The 22107-nt window shown below is 32.9% G+C and overlaps 1 protein-coding gene across 2 annotated transcripts in view; it reads left to right on the forward strand.

Annotated features, from left to right (window-relative positions):
- LOC145672774 (uncharacterized) overlaps positions 1-22107 on the forward strand; it is a 112051-nt gene that overhangs the window by 18748 nt on the left and 71196 nt on the right. For both annotated transcript variants that reach the window (XM_081741940.1, XM_081741941.1), the window contains exons 3-4: positions 4026-4180; positions 13523-13620. In XM_081741940.1, coding sequence (XP_081598066.1) covers positions 4026-4180; positions 13523-13620 — 253 coding nt within the window. The remainder of the gene's footprint in view (positions 1-4025; positions 4181-13522; positions 13621-22107) is intronic.

Below are 22107 nucleotides of genomic sequence, written 5' to 3' on the forward strand. Positions count from 1 at the left end.
TTTACCTGAAGTAATAATCTGATGCAGGAAACATTCCTAATTATTCCTTATTTTTAGAGAACCGCAAACCTCCAGACAAAGATTGTTGTTGGCAGAGTCAACTCATTAATACCATCTATTCACCTAAAGTAATAACCTGATGCAGGAAACATTTCTAATTATTCCTTGCACTCAGAGAACCGCAAACCTCTAGACAAAGATTGTTGTTGGCCGGAGTCAACTCATTTGGCACCTATCTATTTACCTGAAGTAATAATCTGATGCAGGAAACATTCCTAATTATTCCTCATATTTAGAGAACTGCAAACCTCCAGACAAAGATTTTTGTTGGCCGGAGTCAACTCTTTTGGCAACCATCTATTCACCTGAAGTAATAACCTGATGCAGGAAACATTCCTAATTATTCCTCATATCTAGAGAACTGCAAACCTCCAGACAAAGATTGTTGTTGGCCAAAGTCAATTCATTTGGCACTCATCTATTCACCTGAAGTAATAATCTGATGCAGGAAACATTCCTAATTATTCCTCATATTTAGAGAACTGCAAACCTCCAGACAAAGATTGTTGTTGGCCGGAGTCAACTCATTTGGAAACCATCTATTCACCTGAAGTAATAACCTGATGCAGGAAACATTCCTAATTATTAGTCATATCTAGATAACTGCAAACCTCCAGACAAAGATTGTTGTTGGCCAAAGTCAATTCATTTGGCACTCATCTATTCACCTGAAGTAATAACTCGGTGCAGGAAACTTTTCTAGTTACTCGTTACATTCAGAAAACTGCAAACGTCTAGACGAAGATTTTTGTTTCCCCGCTGTCAACTATTTGGAACCCATGAGCACCACCTTTTTACCTTACCGATTACACAGAGCAGTTAAATGGCAGCGGTATACTGTATGCCAAATATGTCTGCAATGTCACATACACATTTCCGAGGATAAATTTCTCATCTCGTTTTTATTTCAGTCTCGAAAACGAGACGAATGTCGAGACAATCACTTTCCAAGTTCGAGACTTGACAAGAAACCGAGTCTCATAGGAAACACTAGTTCATCCAAATCTTGTATCTTATTTCTTATTAAAATCTTATAAATTATTGATGATAAAGAACTGTAAATTGATAAAGTAAATTGATAAATTGATACTTCAATAATAAATATGAAGAAAATTAGGGCATAAATTATGTATATAAATTCACAAAACGTACAAGATAAGAAAAGCTTTTCCGAGAATAGAGAAGAGACGAGAATTCGATAACAATTACGAGACAAGATTAGAAAACCTGCCAAGTTTTAATTTGTAAAGAACAATAAAATACAATTGCGTGTTCTCCATGATCATTTTCATACGGCGCTGTTTTACGACGCACTGCCTCCTGACCGCATGGGTAGCTCAGCTTGTGTGCTGGACATGAACAAAGTTTGTGACGTTAGACATTGATCTTACCTGTATTGTGTTGCTGAAGTACGTTTTTCACCAGACGTTAAAGCGGGCATTTCATTCGCACCGACCTAATATCTCATCCATAAAACCTTTATTGGCTGTCTACCTTCTTTATTATTGCTACTCAGAAAAAGGAGACATTTCCAATCTCTAAAATCGTAGAAATTATTTCACTAGTGTACGTTTGTTTTATCTTGACACACTTCCCGCCAGTGCACTTAATTGACTTGTAAAGTATTTTCTGCTAGCACTGACGTAAAGGTTTTAATCCAATAGACGTCTTATTGATTTTGTCGTGTAGGTCACATTAGTTGTCAGCCAGCCCATCAAATCAGGGCATTGCTGTTTTGCGGGTATTGAAGTGCTTAGTTCTCACACGCGAATAATAGTGTGTTACACAGATTTGTGAGTGGCGTGACGTTTTGCTGTGCTTCCTAGGGTACTGTAACTCGGAACTTAGCTGTGGTGTGGCAAGAACGCGTTCCAGACAGATCCATCCGTTAGGTGGGAAGCGTGTCAAGAAAAACAAAACGTACTCTAAGTGGATAAAATTTAATTTTCTGTGACAAAGAGCAACATTATTAATTATCTACTCGAGATTTTGCAAATATGGTGCTATTATTGAATTATGAATCATGTATTTTGTGAAAATTTCATTCTAAGCAGAACAAAACTATAGAAATAAAAGGGCAATACCTACATGAAACCATACTCACATTCGGAGACTTTTAACATGTGTGTTTATTTCTTAAAGGTAACCACATGAACGTGAGTATATAATAATTTTTGAATCTCATGTTAGAATCTTTATCGCTGTATGTGTCTTCGTGCTTTTGAATTTACTTCATATGAAATTAGCGACTTTATTGTTTGGCGGAGTATAGATCGGAAGTATTTTTTTTAATAAATTATATCTAAATTCAAAGAATATCTCTCTGGCTAATTTCAGCATATATTTCCTACTCCTTACAAATACTAACTAGATATGAGTGAAACCAGTTGTACACGAGGAAATGAACATAGTCATTGGTAAAGGTGTATGTATATAGGGTGATTGAAAACAACACAAAAATGTTTGGAAGGTCATTTCTGACACCAAGATAAGACAAAAAATATAGACTAACAAAAAATATAGATCAAAGTACGCAACATCCTTAACATCCCAAAATACCATTATAAGTATCTTGCGAGCATAGAAATGCATTTTCCTTAACACTTGAGCTGTTCACCTTTGAAAGCTATTCCATATTCTACTTCTTTCTTTCAGAAATGTCTTTGAAGTTATTATTTGTACTTGCCTGTTGTTTCGGAAGATACAATCATATACTTCCAGTTGCTCTACACATTTGAAATGATTTTTGTTCCTATGGATGGATAAGTTTAAAAATAGTTCCATTGGTCTTACATTCCTCAAATTAGTACAGAAAGCGCATTTAGAAATGTATCCAAGAGTGAGTACTTTTTACTAGTAGTATGATCGGATATTCTGTCACAACTACTTCTTCGCCAAATAAGTTCTTGAAATGACTGAATGTTCCTGCAGCATAATACTCGTTACAGATTGTTAGGTGTCAGTTAGTTTACAAGCCTCCTCCACAGAAAAAAAATATGCTACCTGTATATTGAAGCCTTTGAAAGTATGTCACTGCTAGACTACGCACGAAATATATGAGGGAAAAAATGTATATTCTAAAACTTGGTTAACTGAGGCACAATCCTACTGTCGTAGCTACTTCTCAAGCAATTGCAAGAAGTGCAAACCGTTGATCAATCTATGCAGTTGTGTAAGCAACTAATGTTGCCAAAAGAACTGTAGTTAAATTACTTCTTGTCTACTCTGAAAAACAATGCTTATAAAGAATTCCCGAAAGTACTCTAGAGCTAAATGAGTCTTGATGGCAGTCATCTAGTATTATGGCAATAATAAAATTGGTATGTTCCATATTAATACATTAAGTTAATACTTGTAAATTTAAAATAAAATAAATGAAACCAAAAATAATTCAGGACCAAGGTCGAATCCAGGATTTTCTGAGGAGGGGTGCACCAAATAACTGCCAGTACATTTTGAATTAAATTTGAGGTTTTTAAATCCCTTTAGGCATCTGTGGTGTAAATGAGCAATTGCCCTGGAAATGCTAAGTGTCTGCTCTCGATGAATCCTTTTCGTTCAACCTTCAGAAAATTGACTGAAACTATTCATTTTGCAAAACAAACTCACTGCTAACTTCTCACTTTAGATAGTATATATTTACAACGAAGGGAGATGCACGTGCACCTCTGCACCCCCCTAAATCCGGCCCTGTTCAGGATAAAAATATTCTCTGGCGAAAATATCAAAATAACTCAACATTATTAAACTACAAAGATTGATACTCTTAACCACGGTTAAAGTTGAGAAAAAATTGTTGTGTTTCCATAGATAAAGACAATTGTTGCATAACCGATAATAGGGATAATATTAGGACTAAATCACACACACAAATACACTGTGTATGTTAATCCGTTGAATATGATTTTTGCACTGTGCAACTTGATTTGAATGCATGATGTATACAAAATTATTTTGTTGCCCAGCTTCGTTGCAGCTATGCCAAAGCCTTCGTGGTAGTGCGGTTGATCCAGATGCATGGAGGGAACGTCTTGATAAGACAGAATTTCTCTTGAACCAAGATTTCACGGATGAGACGTCAAGGTGCAGAAATATGATGGACTGTATACGGCAGGCGTCTGTAAGTAATGATCTATCTAATAGTGCAGTAAATGAAGCTCGAATTTTAATGAAGAAAGGAACAAATTAGTAACAAGCTGAAAATTGGTACAGATATTGGGAATGATGTTCTAAACAACATACTAAAAGTCCCTTGAAATCCCAGGTGACCTTTGCCGCCATATTGGAAAATGGCCGCCGGAAGTGTCAAATGAACAATATCCAGATAAAAATAGCAATATCTTCGTTGTGGTTGAACATAAAGGGACAAACTTCGTGTCTTTTTTATAGAATATAAATAACACAATATTTTTTTAAAGAGAAACAATTTTTCATAAAACGCATACTTCTAGAAATATTTAGCTCTACATTCTAAAATTCCGAAAACTACTGTCAAACTGATTTAAAATTTTATTCAACTTAGGATGTAATTATTAACAAGTTAAAATTTGACATAGACGTTGATAAAGATTATTTAAATCACATACTAAAATACCACTTCTTCATTCGCCATATTGGAAAATGTACAAATGTCCGAAGTAATTGAAAGATAATATTTTTTTAAGTGAATTACAAAATCCGGACCGGGCTAAATATTTGAGAAACTGTACATGTAGTCGATCCGAAGCCAGTTTGGATCAATGGTGGTGCAAGTGGGATACATTATGACGTGTTTAAGGATGTCCTCCGCCATCTATGTAATCGCCATCTTGGAATCAACTTGTTTATTTTAAATGGCAACATAGTGATATATTAAACAATTTCCCCATCCGAAGAGAAACCCAATGGAGAGGTTATTTTTTCCAAACCTACAACTGTTTTGAAGTTGTGAACAGATTTAGGATATGTTATATGTGAAATGGTGTGAAATTTCCTGTGCGAAGTTTCGAATTGAAGGATAGAGATAAAGTAAAAAGCAAGCTTTGTAACATCTCACATTACGTATTCTTTAATAACCAGAAAAAGAGAGAGCTAACACACATGAGACAATTACATTCACATGACATGTTCAGCATGCCCACCGTTCTGTTCTATGCATATTCTTAACCTTGAGACACAGTGCTTGTGCGATCTGCGAAGCATAGTTGGTGATATTTGTTCACAGACATTAATAATTCTCCTTTTCAGGTAGCCAATGTCAATAATTTTACACTGGTAGACAATAGCTTTAAAGTACCCCCAAAGCTAGAAATCCAACGGAGGTAGTTCGGTGACCTAGCTGGCCACTCAACTGGTCCATGCCGAGCTACCCAACAACTTGCAAAATGTTCATTGAACCATCTATTACATTAATACCATAATGTTGCGGTGCCCCATCTTGTTGCCAATATTAATGAAATCACCCTTCCTCGTCCAACAAAAGTGGCATAACGGTGTTTTCAAGCATATCACCATATTGTGCAGCATCCAAGGTCCCATCAATGAAAACACATGCAGTAAGTTTTCCCCCCATATTCCACACCACACCATTACCTTACCTGCATCTTGCATCTTTGATGCATCTACCCAATCACGATTTGTATTATCCCATACCGGACATTTTGGTTGTTAATCTCACCTGTTACATAGAAATTTGCCTCATCACTAGAAACAATGTTATGAGGAAACACTCAGTTACGAGCTATCTGGGCCAACGCCTACTCACAAAACTCCATTGGTCTATCTAAATCAGAAGACCGAATAGAAGTAGAAACCGCTATAAAAAAAATTAAAGAAACACAAATCTCCGGGTGTAGATGAAATTCCGGCTGAGTTAATTTTAGCTGGAGGCGAAAAATTGTGGAACAAGATACACAAACTCATTCTCCTTATCTGGAACAAGGAAGAATTGCCACAAGAGTGGAAAGAATCAATCATTGTTCCAATCCACAAGAAAGGTGACAAACTGACTGTAATAATTATCGAGGCATTTCTCTTCTGTCAACATCCTATATAATCCTTTCAAATATTCTGTTAGCAAGATTGACCCCATACGCAGATGAAATTATTGGAGATTATCAGTGCGGATTTAGACGAAATCGATCAACCATCGACCAAATATTTACCATTCGCCAAATACTCGAAAAAAAGTGGGAATACAATACCCCGGTACATCAACTATTTATTGATTTTAGAAAGGCGTACGACTCGGTTAGGAGAGAAACATTATACAACGTTCTTGCAGAACTTGGAATACCGAGAAAGCTAATTAGATTAATTAAGATATGTTTAAATGAATCCCAATGTAAAGTCCGGGTAGGAAAATTTTTGTCCACGAGCTTTCATGTCGAAAATGGCCTGAAACAAGGAGATGCGTTGTCGCCATTATTATTTAACTTCGTTTTGGAATACGCTATAAGGAAAATCAAGGATAGCAACCAGGGCTTACAGTTGAACGGTATTCACCAGGTTATGGCATATGCTGATGATGTAAATTTAATAGGGGATGATAGGAGAACAATAGAAAGAAATGCAGAGATCTTATTAAACGCTTGCAGGGACATGGGTTTAGAAGTAAATGCAGAGAAAACTAAATACATGGAAGTGCGTCGGGACCGGAATACGGCAAATTATGGATGCGTTAAAATACTAAATAACTTTTGATAAAGTGGATACTTTGAAATGTCTAGGATCAATATTAACAGAGGAAAATCATATTCACGGAGAAATGAAATGTCGACTAAAAGCAGAGAATTCGTGTTACTATTCGGTTCAAAATCTCTTGTCGTCGCGAATTCTGTCGAGGAATTTGAAACTTAAAATATACAAAACGATAATCATGCCTGTAGTTCTGTATGGCTGCGAAACATGGTCACTTACTCTGAGGGAAGAATATAGACTGAAAGTATTTGAGAACAAGATCCTGAGACGAATATTCGGACCCAAGAGGAACGGGAATGGGGAATGGTGGAAACTTCATAAGGAGGAACTAAATAATTTATATGGTTTACCCAACATTGTTAGGGTCGTCAAGTCTAGGAGGCTTAGATGGGCGGGTCATGTAGCTAGAATCGAACAAAATAGAGACGCTTTCAAAGTCTTGACTGGAAGACCAATCGGAAAACGACCATTAGGAAGACCTAGGCGCAGATGGGAGGATAATATTAAGATGGATCTCGCAGAGATTGGAATACAAAGTAAAACTGGATGCAGTTAGCTAAGGATAGAAGTCAGTGGAGAGCTTTTGTGAACGCGGCATTGAACCTCCGGGTTCCATAGGCCATAGAGTTAGTTAGTTAGTTAGTTATATCTAAATCATCCTTTGGCAGTTTTTGTTTCAACTTTAATTTTTAGGGGTGCAACTTTTTCCTTTTTAACATTTTTTGAACACTTTTGACACTAACATTATGTTCACTTGATTGACGTCGCACACTCTCCATAGGACTTTTCACCATTACACCCAACACAGCTGCTGATTTGCATTGTAAAGAATTTTGCCTTAAATTTACTGACCGATTACCGGCAACTCTCGCTGCCAACGGATTACACCTAATTTTTACGGAAAACTGTTTTATATATATATTTGGTAACAATATTTTACGATAAATTACCGTAATATTTAGGGATCGTTTTTTTTAAAAAAAAAAAAGCACAGGTGCACAGGTGTGTTATTACCGTCGAAAATTTACGGTAATTATCACACAGATTCCCTATCTAGAGGTCTTTGTCGGTCCAGCATGCAATCTTGCTAGATCCAGTAAGAATTCTTGCTGGACAATATATACCCTTGCATATACATTGCTTTTTCTTTTCAAAATTACCAATTTTGTCTTGTATTGAACATACCACCAGAAGAGGGGTTCGATATTACAAAAAAAACTATTTCTTGAATTTAATAGCTGAGTTTTCTCACGCTTTGAAGATGTAGTTGGAATAAACGTCCATGTCCTTTTCAGATATTCATAAATTGATATTCTGTTGCAGTGTTAAAACTAACTTTATTGCATGTATTTTCGCTATGAGTGCCAGTAGACTAATAGACCTCAAGTATTGTAATCAGCGATTCCTTAGATTAGTCGCATTATTACGGTTTCAGATAAGCAAGCAGGCACCTGACAACATAGCTGAGAATGACCAGAAGTACGACAAAAGAAGTGTAAAACCATATGACTTTTCACAACACTACTTACAGTATCCAGTATCCGCTATCCCAAATTAATAAGTACGTGTTTGCATAATTATGTAACAGTGGCATCAATGCTAAAAAAAAAACAAATTTTCAGAGTGTCGAACTTTTGCATATTTATTAAAAGCTCAAATGTATTAACAAGACACCAGAACAGATTATAGGTACTCAGAACAAAATTAAAGATAAAAACAACATTTACAGAAATATTTTTCAAATATATCAATTCATTTATCCAGAAGAAGTAGTGACAGCATGGGTACCCGATGAAACTTTTCTAGTGGACTCACCTCCCTGGTTACTACATACCCTATTGCATTTGGTATTTTTATTTGTACTAAGAAATTTAATACGTTTTCATTAGCTAGCTCCTTCAGACACACATGAGTGACAGTATACTTTTATTTCTGTAACATGAAAAATTCCAGTTGATGCAACACAACTTATGTAATGCGGTACTAAGTACGGTAAACTACGAGGCACCTTTCCTAAAAGTTTTTTTTTTTTCAAGTATTTCAACATTGTGATTCTAATTTTAACTTCGCCACCACTCGTAGTTGGCTACATCATCATAAGAACTTTAGGTGATACATCCAGCAGCTTCTTGATTTCGCATCGTTGCTCTTTGCAGCGATCTGCTTGCCACGATAGGCAACTAAAGTTTTGTTTGTCACCGAACAAACTTCACACATTAATATGATGCTTTCCCATACATTACCTTGCTTAATGTTGAATCTCCAGGATATCTTCAACAGTAGTACTGTATATATCACACCAGAAAACCACACACTAAACAAACAAACAAAAGAAAGAAACAAAACAAAAGAAATCACAACACATCCGAACCTACGCGCCATCAATCCTCGCTTCGAACATGTGCTTTTTCTCTCCAAAGCGCATGCCCGACACAGGTATCTGACAGGAAAACGGTCTCCTACCATTATTTTAGAAAAACGGTAAACCGTATATTTTTCATCGTAGGAGATACTTATTTTCAAGGTTATTAGTTAAAGTGTGTCTGGATCAGTTGCATTTCTTGGTCGTCCTGATCGAGGTAAATCAATCAACATTTCCCTTTGCCATGAATTTGCGGATTACTTTTCGTACAGCACTGTCTGTCACCGGATCGCGATTAGGATGTCGCTCTTTAAAGACGGATGTTATTGGTGAACTGCGTTCTCCAGCCAAAAGAAAGATTTCGATTATTTCCTCTCGGGTTAGCACCCTGTCCTACCTACAAGAAAAAAAAGATAAAGAGTCACTCGGTTCCCGTCTATACAATGTTCCACACATAACAAAATTTAAGTCTAAATTATAACATATTATAGCCTAAATCTACTCACTACTTCAAAACCGTTGCAGATTTAAAAAAAAAAAAAAAAGCTTAGCGTAGAGTTTCTCGGTATTGGGCAAAATGTTCGGTACCGGGCTAATACAAATCTTAATTAGATATATGCTTCAAAGATGCAAGGTGCAGGTAAGATAATGGTGTGGTGTAGAATATGAGGCGAGAAACTTATTGGACCTGTTTTCATTGATGAAACCTTTGGACCCATTTTCGTTGATGCAACCTTGGATGCTGCATAATATGGTGATATGCTTGAAAACACTTCATGCCACTTTTGTTGGAAGAGGAAGGGTGATTTCATCAATTCTGACAACAAGATGGGGCACCGCATAATGGTCGTAATGTAACCGATGGCTCAATGAACACTTTCTTGGTTGCTGGATAGGTCGGCATGGATCAGTTCCGTGGCCAGCATGGTCTCCGACCTAACTCTGTTGGATTTCTATCTTTGGGGCATTTTAAAGCTATTGTCTACTAGTGCAAAATTATTGACATTGGCTACCTGAAAAGGAGAATTATTACTGTCTGTGAACAAATGTCACCAACTATGCTTCGCAGAGTGCACAAGCACTGTGTCTCAAGGTTAATGATATGCATAGAACAAAACGGTGGGCATGCTGAACATGTCATGTGAATGTAATTGTCTCATGTGTGTTAGCTCTCTCTTTTCCTGGTTATTAAGTAATACGTAATGTGAGATGTTACAAAGCTTGCTTTTTACTTTATCTTTATCCTTCAATTCGAATCTTCGCACAGCAAATTTCACACCATTTCACATATAAAATATCCTAAATCTATTCGCAACTTCAAAACAGTTGTAGGTTTGGAAAAGTAACCTCTCCATTGGGTTTCTCTTCGGACGGGGAAATTGTTTAATATATCACGCGACTATGTTGCCATTTAAAATAAACAAGTTGATTCCAAGATGGCGGTCACCTAGATGGCGGAGGACGTCAAATAAACGTCAGAATGTATCCCACTTGCACCACCATTGATTCCAATTGGCTTCGGATCGATTGCATTTACAGTTTCTCAAATATTTAACCCGGTCCAGATTTTGTATTTCACTTAAAAAAATATTATCTTTCAATTATTTCGGACATTTCTACATTTTCCAATATGGCGAACGAAGAAGTTGTGGTATTTTAGTATGTGATTTAAATAATCTTTATCAACGTCTATGTCAAATTTTAACATGTTAATAATTACATCCTAAATTCAATAAAATTTTAAATCAGTTTTACGGTAGTTTTCGGAGTTTTAGAATTTAGAGCTAAATATTTCTAAAAGTATGTGTTTTATGAAAATTGTTTCTCTTTAAAAAATATTGTGCTATCTAAGGTTCTATAAAACGACACTAAGTTTACCTCTTTATGCTCAACCATAACGAAGATATTGCTATTTTTATCTGGGTATTGTTCATTTGACGCTTCCGGTGGCCATTTTCCAATATGGCGGCGAAGGTTACCTGAGATTTCAGGGGACGTTTAGTATGTTGTTTAGAACATCATTCCCAATATCTGTACCAATTTTCAGCTTGTTACTAATTTGTTTCTTACTTTTTGCTAATTTGACTGCACTATAAACTGTTATGTAAACATAGAAGCTATTAGAATGCTAAATGATAATATTATAGTTTTGGTTTCAATTGTTGTTTAGAAACTATAGATTTTAAGAGCAACGAACTGGAGTCTTGACGGTATGAGAAGTCGAATGGTCTTAATATCAGAGGTATATTAAGTAATATGTAGAATGTAAATAAATGTCTGTATAATAAACATATGAGGTATGATTGAAAAATTCGAGGGCTCACTTCGTAGTTGATAGTCTGCACTTACTTCAAAATACTGATACACAACCACCTTCAAAGAAATTTTGTTTGCACGTCCATACACTTCCGCGAAACTTGATAAAGCTGCTAAAAACAAAAAAAAAATCCCTGTCACATCTTCCCTAATGCTGCCAATGATGCAGCTTTCAGGTCATTTTTTTTTACTTAAAATGGTATAATTTGAGATATTGTTTCTTCCAGGTAATAGAATAAAAATAGTAGATACCTAAGTCTGATGAATATGCAGGATATTAAAGCACAGATGTTAGAGAGCAACTGTACAGCCAGTAAAAACCTATGAATATTCACATTTGTATGAAGAAAGTACAATTGTTCGACAAATGAATTCATGCAGTTGATTTTAAAATATCCACATACAACTCTTTGTCTATCCATGGCTAATGTCTAAGTGTTACTGGTATGCAGTTCTGGCAATTGCGTGTTGGTCTGTGCTACATATTGAGATATTAATACACTCAAATTGTCCAACCTTACCTATCTACTTGTGCAATGCTGTCAATGTAAGTGCAAGATGGAAAGTTCACAAATTCAATTATACAAGCTATTCTGGTATTTATTAATTTATTTTCACATAAAAACTTGTAGTAAAGAGTTTGCGCTTGGTTGAATTTTGTACTTTAATCACTCACGTGTACTCTTTATCGTCTTAAGCTTAATAACGGAACGTTAAATGTTACATATAATAAATAAATTGAACTCATTTATCCTGCGTCCTTAAAAAAATTGCAACCATTAAAGATAGTATCTGTTCACAAAATCTAAACAAAATACTGCATGGAGCAACTAACCATTGTTTGTCATCAATGCATTAAAGGATCTTGTTAAGTGATTACCAACTTTTAAAATAGTAATTTTTAGAATATATTCTACAGGTCAATTTCTCAACCTTACTTCTAGTACTATACACCTAAAATATTAATCTTCAAATTATTACAAATTTAGAATTATTAATGGAAGTCATAGCTAAATGTCTCCTGTTTTAACTAATAATTTGGGGGCACTAATTTTGTTAATGTTCAAAATCAAATTAAATACAAAACTTAGTTTTCCTATCAGATGATTCAAATCATACATATGAATATTTTGAAGAACAGTTTATACTGGCTAGAGATATAAAAATGAATAATTAAAGACAACATGAGATGAGAAGGTACTTACATAGAAATTAAATCCAGATCACTACGGAAGTTCAATAAGCTAAGTTTCTCAACTCCTTCTATTCTCTTCACTACCCTGTAATAATCTTTTATATTTGTTATGTTATACCTATTTAAGACACTCATCTCTCATGTTTCTGACAAGTGAGACTGAGTAAAGTTCCACCACCAATGTGTTTTTGTTGAATAAGTTGAAACCACACTGATTTACCAGGTGTAGAATTTTATGCTGAAGCTGACTGTTGATATTACAACATACCTAACAATAAAATTGTTGTTTACAAGTTTGAGATTTGAATTCGTTTAATTTCTCTTTATTTGAGTTATTGTCCTCTAACATGTGAATAATCTGTCAGGACATAACTTGTAAATGTTGTTAGAATATTCTAATTAACATTTTAATATGTAATACTACGTACATAATTTAACTTACTGTTCTTACGTAAGGTGAAGTCAGATCGCGGTGTCTCAGTGCTAGGGAGTTCACCTCAGGTGCTGAAGATCACCAGTTCAATCCCAGACTACATGAATTTGTGGTAGACAACATCGTGTCCAATGATTTTTAGGAGTTTCTTTCAAACTGACACACAATCATAGTCAACGTCTTGCGAATAAACTCAGAAAAATAAACACACTGCTGAACAAGACTGCACTTATTTAATATAAAAACACATTTTTTATATATTAAATATGTTTTTATATTAAATAAGTGCAGTCTTGTTCAGCAGTGTGTATATTTTTCTGACTTTCATATTATCATTATACTAATCTTTTCACAATTATTCAATTGCATTAATCATCTGTCTCTTGTAGCATATAGGGCTTAAACGTGAACATTTTATTTCATTTTCATGTCTTTTTTTGTTTTGTTTTCTTACGTATATTCGATGTTTATTTTGCAGTACCTTGTGGGCGATTTGCCATTCATAAACGCAAATGTTGAAGAGTATCAAAGAGTTGCCTTTTTGACCTTACACTGTATGCAATACTTTGAGGGAAAGTGAGTACTCATATATTTTGTATTTATATATGTATATGTTATATTGCAGTTTCTGTTGGCTATAAATGGCTTATTGTTGAAAAGTACTATGAGTCATTATATATATATATATATATCCTATATATGGCACATACCAGCTTTTAACAATAATCACACAGTGGCTCAGTGGTAGAGCGTTCACCTCTGGTGCGTAGGGTTCCTGGTCGAATCCCAACTCACGCCACGTGGGTTTTGTGGTAGACAAACACCGTGTTCGTGGGCTTTCTCGAGGTTCTCCCGTTTCCTTCCATTTTATTCATTCCACTATCGTATTCATTTCTCAGCATCACTGTCTCCTTTAGCCTGGCCGGCATAACAGTTGGAATGTTTCATTTCAATTTTTATGAAGATTGCACAGTCCCACATCCTTTTTTCATACGTTCAAAAATACTTGCAGAACATATTGAAATTTAAACGCACTTGGAGTTCTGCTTTCATTAGTTCACTGTGGCTTCTGTTCTTGACACCAGTATATATCACGATCGATCGAGACGACCTTGACAGATGGATATTAAGATGCACAAACCAAATCATTCTTAATTATAATTAGGGTGCCGGATAAATAGTAAGTCGCAACTTGTTTTCTTTAATCTCTGAATATCAGGCCCCTAGGCAGCACAGTTTCTTACAGGGGATAGAAATAAATACTAAAGAGGCAAAAAGAAAATGTCAAAGAACCACAAAAATATTTATTTCTTATTTGTGGAAATAACAAAAAGCTTTCGTTCCTTTTACAAAGGATATATTATTCTGATAAATATTACGACAGCAAACACAAGACTAAGGAGGGTTATCATTAATTTATAAGTATTTAAAAAGTACTACGCAACATAATTCAATTCAGTTATATATTTTTTTACGAAGACATTGGGCTAACACAGAAGAAGCGTCCACCAGAAAGTGACGCTTTTCATTTGATCAGTTAATGTGATTCTTGTGTGTAAAATAGAGAAGGCCGTCGATATTTGAAAGTTTGATAGAACTAGAGGTTGGTAGCCGAACGGCTGAGAATGAACATCTCGCAAACAGCTCAACTTGTCGGATGTTCATAATCTGCCATCGTTAGTGTCTTTTACAGGTGGGAAGAGAAACCGTGAGTAGGGGTGGGGTGGGGATTCTGCGCCACTTCATCATTTCCAATAACAATCTAGCACACCATCAATAATAATAGCGCACCCCTAATAACAATAGCGCATCCCCCTACCTCCAAATAACTTCTAAACTACCCCTAATAATTTCTACCGCACTCCCTACTTCCCAAATAACTTCTATCACATCTCAAATAACTTCTATCTTACTCATAATAACTTCTAATGCATTCTATCACTAAATCTAGTTACAAAAAATCACTAAATCTGGTTATAACCGGTTTTGACTTCAGAAATCATTAAATTTGGTTACAAAAAAAATCACTAAATTTAGTTATAAAAAATCACTAAATTTAGTAAAATAAAATTACAAAACACTTTTATGATTTAACCATAAAAGTTAACTAAATTCTACATAATTACATAATACTCACAAATTAGTATATTGATACTTACAAATTAGGATATTGATAGTGAAATCTTCTGCTAACTTCATTCTCAATAGGAAATAATGACTTCTTAAACTCTGTCCACTGATCATAATTCAAACTGAATAGACAGCCGTTAATATCAAAAACAACTTGAACTTCGGTTTGCACATTTTTCACAATTACATTAAAGTTATTAGTAAGTATAAATTTCTTTTGAGGATCCATTCTATTCACTCCATTTTTTACTTCTGACAATACATTTTTGATCATTTTTATTATTTTTTGGATTCACATACAGAACTCAACAGTTGGATAGTTATCTTTTAAACCAGTGTATTTGATTTTTATTCCATCTTTAACGATCTCATCAATCATTTTATCTGTTAAGTGTTTTGTAAATCTAGGTGGAAGAAATACCTTAAACTCCTCACATTCAACTAAAATGCTCTTTCCAAACTTAGTTTTAATCTTTTCCATTTTCACAATCTTATATTCTGTATTTAATTCTAATTCTCTTAATCCAATAACCTGTTTTTGTTCAAGACTTCCAAGTTTATTTAAAAGTTCAATATGACTCGCCATCGTATTTATTATATTAAAACTTTTTAAAAATCAGTTTCTAATAGCCTCGAATTTCGTTAAGTATGTCATTGATTCTGTTAACAATATCTCTTACATTTTCATCTGTTAATTCACCATTCATGAGCTTAATTACATTAAGCTCATCTTTAAACAGTCCAATTCGATTCACCATATTTTTATAATATTCTTTCTTTGAAGCTATATTAAACCGTGTAGATAAACCAGTTATAACAGCAGAAGCCGAAGCAAATGCAGTTGTAATAATTGAATATACTGTAACAGGAATAAATACATTGATGAACCCTGTGGAAGCTGATAATAGAATTGATAACGTAATAAGAGTAATATAAACACATTTTATTCTCTTAAACTTCCTGTTGTTTTTCATTAATAACTTCTCAAGATTTAATATAGTATCTTCAATTAACACAATTAAATTCTCACGTGGAATGTTATCTGGAATAGTCATTTTATTAAATAAGTTTTTATGATATTATCATAAAAACACTTACAAACTAAACTAATCTAATAAACATATTATATAATTGATTTATATCTTCTCAATTATTTTTTCTTTCTCAACATCATACTCTAAATTTTTCTTACCAATCATAACAACATAGCAAATTGTTTTATCTGATACATCGCTTTCAAAATTAACAGTCAGTTTCAAATTAGTTCTATCACTTACAGTTACTGATTTATGCTTGCTTGTGTTAATTACGAACATCGGCCTATTTTCTAAAAATTCCTTAGGATAATAAAACATCTCAGTATTTCCAATTGTAGCTCGCTTATATACCGTATACATTTCATAAACTTTCAAATATTTATGTTTTGCAAAATCTAAGTTTAAAGATTCTAATGGGAAATATTCATTTCTAGAATTACGAAAATGGATATTCTGAACTTTACAATGATCAAAATAGCTTGAATCTCTTTCTTGATTATCATTTCTATCAGTTTGGAAAAAGGCAATCACAAAATTAGGCATATCAAATTCACTTGAGTTAAATTGTGTAGTTAAATCGAATTCTAAATATTTGCCTGTAACTGATTTCTGTAAACATTGATACGTGTTAAATGAAATAGGAATCTTACCTTCTTTTAACATATTAGATCTTAACAAGGTGGCATAGTTAGGTTCATAATTAACGATAGGCATTCTTAACTCCATATTTGTAATCTTAATTTTACCTGGATGTGGTTGATCATTCTCATATGTTCCATCCTGCTTTTTTGTTTTTCAAATAGCAAATGCATTATCATCAGAACCACTTCTTTTAAATGTATATTTCAATCCTCCTTTCCACATAATATCTTTAAAATCTGAACAAAATCCTGGCAAAAGTCTTAGCAAAAACACTATTTCTTCATCTGTTCTTGCCCCCGTAATTCATTCCCATCCACATTCATCATAGTGATTTGCCTCTGGTTTTGAAATCGTACATGTATTTACAGCTGTTGAAGTTAAACCAGGATAATCAATAATATCCAATATCTGACCATGCTTACTAATTTGAATTTGAGAAAACAAATGTGGGAAGAAATTATTAATAAGTCTAATATTTTGACCAGTAGTATATTCTCCATCACCATCTCTACCTCTAATTTCAAAAGTTACATAAATATCAGCATAATAAGGATGAATGAAGCCATCACCCACGTCAATATCGAATTCAATAGACCTGTTTGGCTTATTTAAATTCTCGATTTTTTTTGATTAGGTTTAAAGGATTGTAATTCATATGATTCTATCTTATCCATATTTATTATAAAAAATATTTATAATCGTTTTATGAATTAAGCCCATAAAATAAACCCATAAAAACTTAAATATAACTTATCCAAATATCCTTATTCCTATTAACCTGACTAATAATTTCTGAAAAACTATACCCATCTGTAAACATTTTTAACACTGTAATGCATAAATGTCCACAAATTACCTCGTTAAATTGTTGTATACGGCTGCTATTGTACTCTATATTATGACCAAGATATTTTACGAGTGTTTTTGGCGGATTACCTCCAAATGAATCAAACACATACTTTCTATTTCCTTTTTTCCAATAACAAATCCAATGCGTTCCTATATTTTTAGACGTATCAAAATTAACAATACCACACTCATTCTTCCTTGGTTGTTTAGGCAATTCATCACTCATAAATACACCTCTAAAGTTTCTTATCTTAAGTTTTTTAACAAGTTGTATTAGATCTAAATTACTTAAAGGTTTAATTTCTTCTTTTTCTTTACTGTTTTGGAGTTTACGTTTTTTGAAAGCTTACCACCTTGTTTTTCTTCCATTGCTAAGTTATGTCGCTTTTGTTCTTCTAATTCCATTTTATTCTTTTTTGCATCATCTACAGTCTTAGCAATAGCAGCCGCACCTCCAGCAACAGAACCTAAAGCACCTATTAAAGCTAAAATCGTTGGAATAGTAAATATAAAACCACCATAATGAACTTTATTATCATTTGTCTTCATTTCTTTGTTTATTTTCTTAAGTTGTGGTATAGAAAGAGATAGAGACATACATTGTCCTTTACTTAGTTTTGCTTCCTTTTGTTTGAGTTGTTTGTTAGTTAAAATGTGATCTATATTTAATTGTTTAAGTTCCTGATTAGGAATCGTAAATGTAAAACCTTTTAACTGCATATTTATTATATAATTAAAAGCTTTTTATCAAAAAATTCCATAAAAAGTACATATATAAACCTAAATCTAAAAAATACTTATAAACCTAAATCTAAAAAATACTTATAAACCTAATCTTACTTTCATTACTTATAAACCTAAACCAAATCTTACTTTTGTATTCATCATTAAAGCAGTTCCAAGAGCAGGTAGTTTTTCAGTTATTAAATTAGCATCTTTATCAAAAACTCTTTCCCAAGCTTTATTTTCTAATTCCTTATCTGCAATATGTCTTGATTCTGTATCTTTATTATCCCTATAGTATATATCATGTTCTTTACAAGCCTCATCTAATTTGTTAATACCTTCATCACCTCTTTCTAATCTTTCTTCTAACTTAGTCCCAGGCCCGCAAAATCTAAATCCTGGAATATGCAACTCAAATGGAAGTTTATTAATCAAATCATTTACTAATCCTTTTCCATACTTTTCACTATTCCAAAATTTTGGTGGCAGCGTATTCAATATCTTAATCAAATAACCTATACCTTTTGGATCATTAGGAATAAATTGTGCAAGTTTAGAATTAATCATATCCATAATACCTACTTTCTCATTATAAAAGTTATCATTTCCAGATTTTTCTTCGCCATCAATAACAATCAAACGATCAATCAGTTTTCTCACATCATCCATCCATATGTATTCTTTTGATAATTCGTTATATACCTTTATTCCTTCTCCAGATTTTGGTGTCTTTTTTGAAGGTGTTGTTGGTTTTATATATTCATCCCAAATAGGTTTGATAATCTCTTTATATTTTTTATCTTTACTAGATTTTTGTTTTCTTGTACTTGGATCATTATTATGAAATGCAACACTAGAATCAATTACTATTTGTTTATATTTTTCTGGATCATCATCATTATAATTTGTTGGATTATGTTTTGTCAATAATTCCCATAAACCTTCTGTTCCTGTATAATGTCGATTATTAATAACTAAATCATCACCATGAATTTTAACTTCCGCATTTCCTATCATATGTATAATTTTCCCATCTTCATCATATGGCTGTATTCCAAAACTTTTGTCATCTCTAGTTGCATAATATCTTGAGGCAATTTTACCCAAATGAGTTGTTGCTAAAGATTCTATTCCTTCTACTTTATATTTAATTTGTTTTTCATGTGTTTTATTTCTTCTGTTATAGGCGTATCACTTTCATTTATAGAACTATCATACATAGGCGGTGTTTCTAATAAGCTTGAATCCACTCTAGCACTTTTATGTACAACTGGAACTAACTCTTGAATTAGATTTTTATTTTCTTCTGCTACTTTTGATATATCTTGCCCTAAATCTTTAATTGCATCAATAACAGGCTGATCTTGTTCTTTAAATTTTTCATACTTACTTCGATTACTTTGTTTAATTTCCTTAAATCTTTTAATAAGTTCTTCTTTTAACTTAATATACTTCTTAGCTTTATTAACATCCATTTATTATATAAAGAAAAAAATAAAAACATAACATAACATAACATAACATAACATAACATAACATATACGTTCACCTGCATTCATATACGTTTAGTTTACACTTTTAGAAATTCTTTAATTTTATTTCTATATTTACCATTATTCACCTTCCTAGTCATATCTATTGTTAAGAAACCATGTTCTTCACTCCAACACTTGCTTCATAATAATTGTAATTTTTCAAACGACATATCAGATGCAACAAATTCATCATATATATGTTTTAAATTTACATTGTCCTGTCTAAATATACAAAGAAAGTTTAAGTTGTCCCCAATTAATTGTTTTGGCACTTTAGAATATGTTTGTCCAAGATAGAAACAGTTCAAACCCTTATGACGCCCTCGAGTAAAATATTCTCTAACGTGATTTTGTTCTTCTAATATGAAATCATCAAATACTACCACAGAATAATCCTCACATTCATCTAATGGAATAATCTCTTCATTGTTTCCTTTTATTATTGCTATTGTGTCTTTAATATTACGTTCTATATCTCGAAAAAGTTGTATTAAGTGTTGGTACTTAGGTTGATTTAAACTTTTAGAATATATATAAACATTTGCATATTTTAACCATTTAGGTGCCAACAAAAAATTATCAATCATTAACGTCGTTTTACCACATCCACTAGGCCCAACTATTAAACATCTTATATCATCAGGTAACAACTCTCCATTCCTCTTACTCTTCGCCGTTTCTTCTGTTAACCTTACTTTAATATCCCAATTATCCATTTTAATTATTTATTATATAATAAATGAAAGTATTTAATTTAAATGGTTATTCATCTGTATTAAACATGTCATTGCATTACCCATTTGAAAACGATTTAGAAGTAGCTGTTGCAGGATTTTACACAACATACTTAACTCCAAACATTACAGAAAAAAATAATAAATTAACGTTTTGCACTGAAGAACCTGAAGTTACAAGACAAGCCATAGTTCAACCTGGTCAATATAGTTTAAAAGAATTAGAAGAATATATTAAATCAAACCTTCCATTCTACACTGATGAATTCAAAGATACTTTTGAAATTACAGAAGACAGGAAAAGAAATAGAGTTAAAATATTTAGTGAAGTTTGTGATATAACCTTAGATACCATTAACACTGTATTAGGTTTTAGTGATAAAAACTTGGCTAATAACATAGAACATATTGGAGATAAACCACCAAGGTTTCATCCGTTTGATACTATAAATATTCACTGTGATTTAGCAGAAGGTATGATTTTAAAACACAATGATACAACACACAACGAAACAGACTTAATTGCAACATTTAGAACAAATGCAGAGTTTAGAGAACCAATTATATATGAACCTAATGAAAAGATATTTTTCCCAATACATCACAATAAATTTAATAATTTCAAAGTTTCAATTAAAGATGAAAATGGTGATTTGATTGATTTTGGTGGAGCTCGTATAACTGTTTTACTTGCTGTTAAATAATTTGAATTGTTATATAATAAATATGGACATCTTTGGTAATACTAAAACGAGGACTATAAACCTCAATCATGTAAGTGAAGTTTTTACATCAAATATAACATGGGTTGATTTCAAAAACAAAAGACTTGTTAATGTAAGTGATGCAATTGATCAACATGATGTAGTAACTTTACAACAGCTAGATTTAATAAATAGTAATGTTAATAGTCAATTGGAAGGTGATAGAAACAAATTTGAAGATGTATTAAAAACATTACACCACACATATATAAAGAAACATGATTTTCAAAAGATTAGGATGGATACTACTAAATTGATTATGCAGAAAGAAACTATACCCCTAATATGTCGATTGAGAGTTAAAAATGTTAAGGAACCAATCTTTAGAATATTTAATCTCTCTAATGGTTACAAATTTCTCTATAATGGGAAAATAATGCACATGGAATTAAGTTTGGATAAATACTTTCTAGAGATATATTTAGGTGATACTTTGATTGAAAATTTACCTGTAAACATTAAAAAGGGTGATATAATTACGTTTCAAGCAAATAAGAATTCAGCTATGGAAGAAGGGCAACCATTGCAAGTTATTATGTATATAGAAAGAGAGCTTTCATAAAACCATTTGCTATATTCAATCTATATAATAACATTCTAATTCAATCTATATAACAACATTCTAAATTGAATTATACAGATGAAT

This window comes from Thermobia domestica, chromosome 16 (genome assembly GCF_964235325.1).
Source record: "Thermobia domestica chromosome 16, izTheDome1.hap1.1, whole genome shotgun sequence".
Classification (NCBI taxonomy): domain Eukaryota; kingdom Metazoa; phylum Arthropoda; class Insecta; order Zygentoma; family Lepismatidae; genus Thermobia; species Thermobia domestica.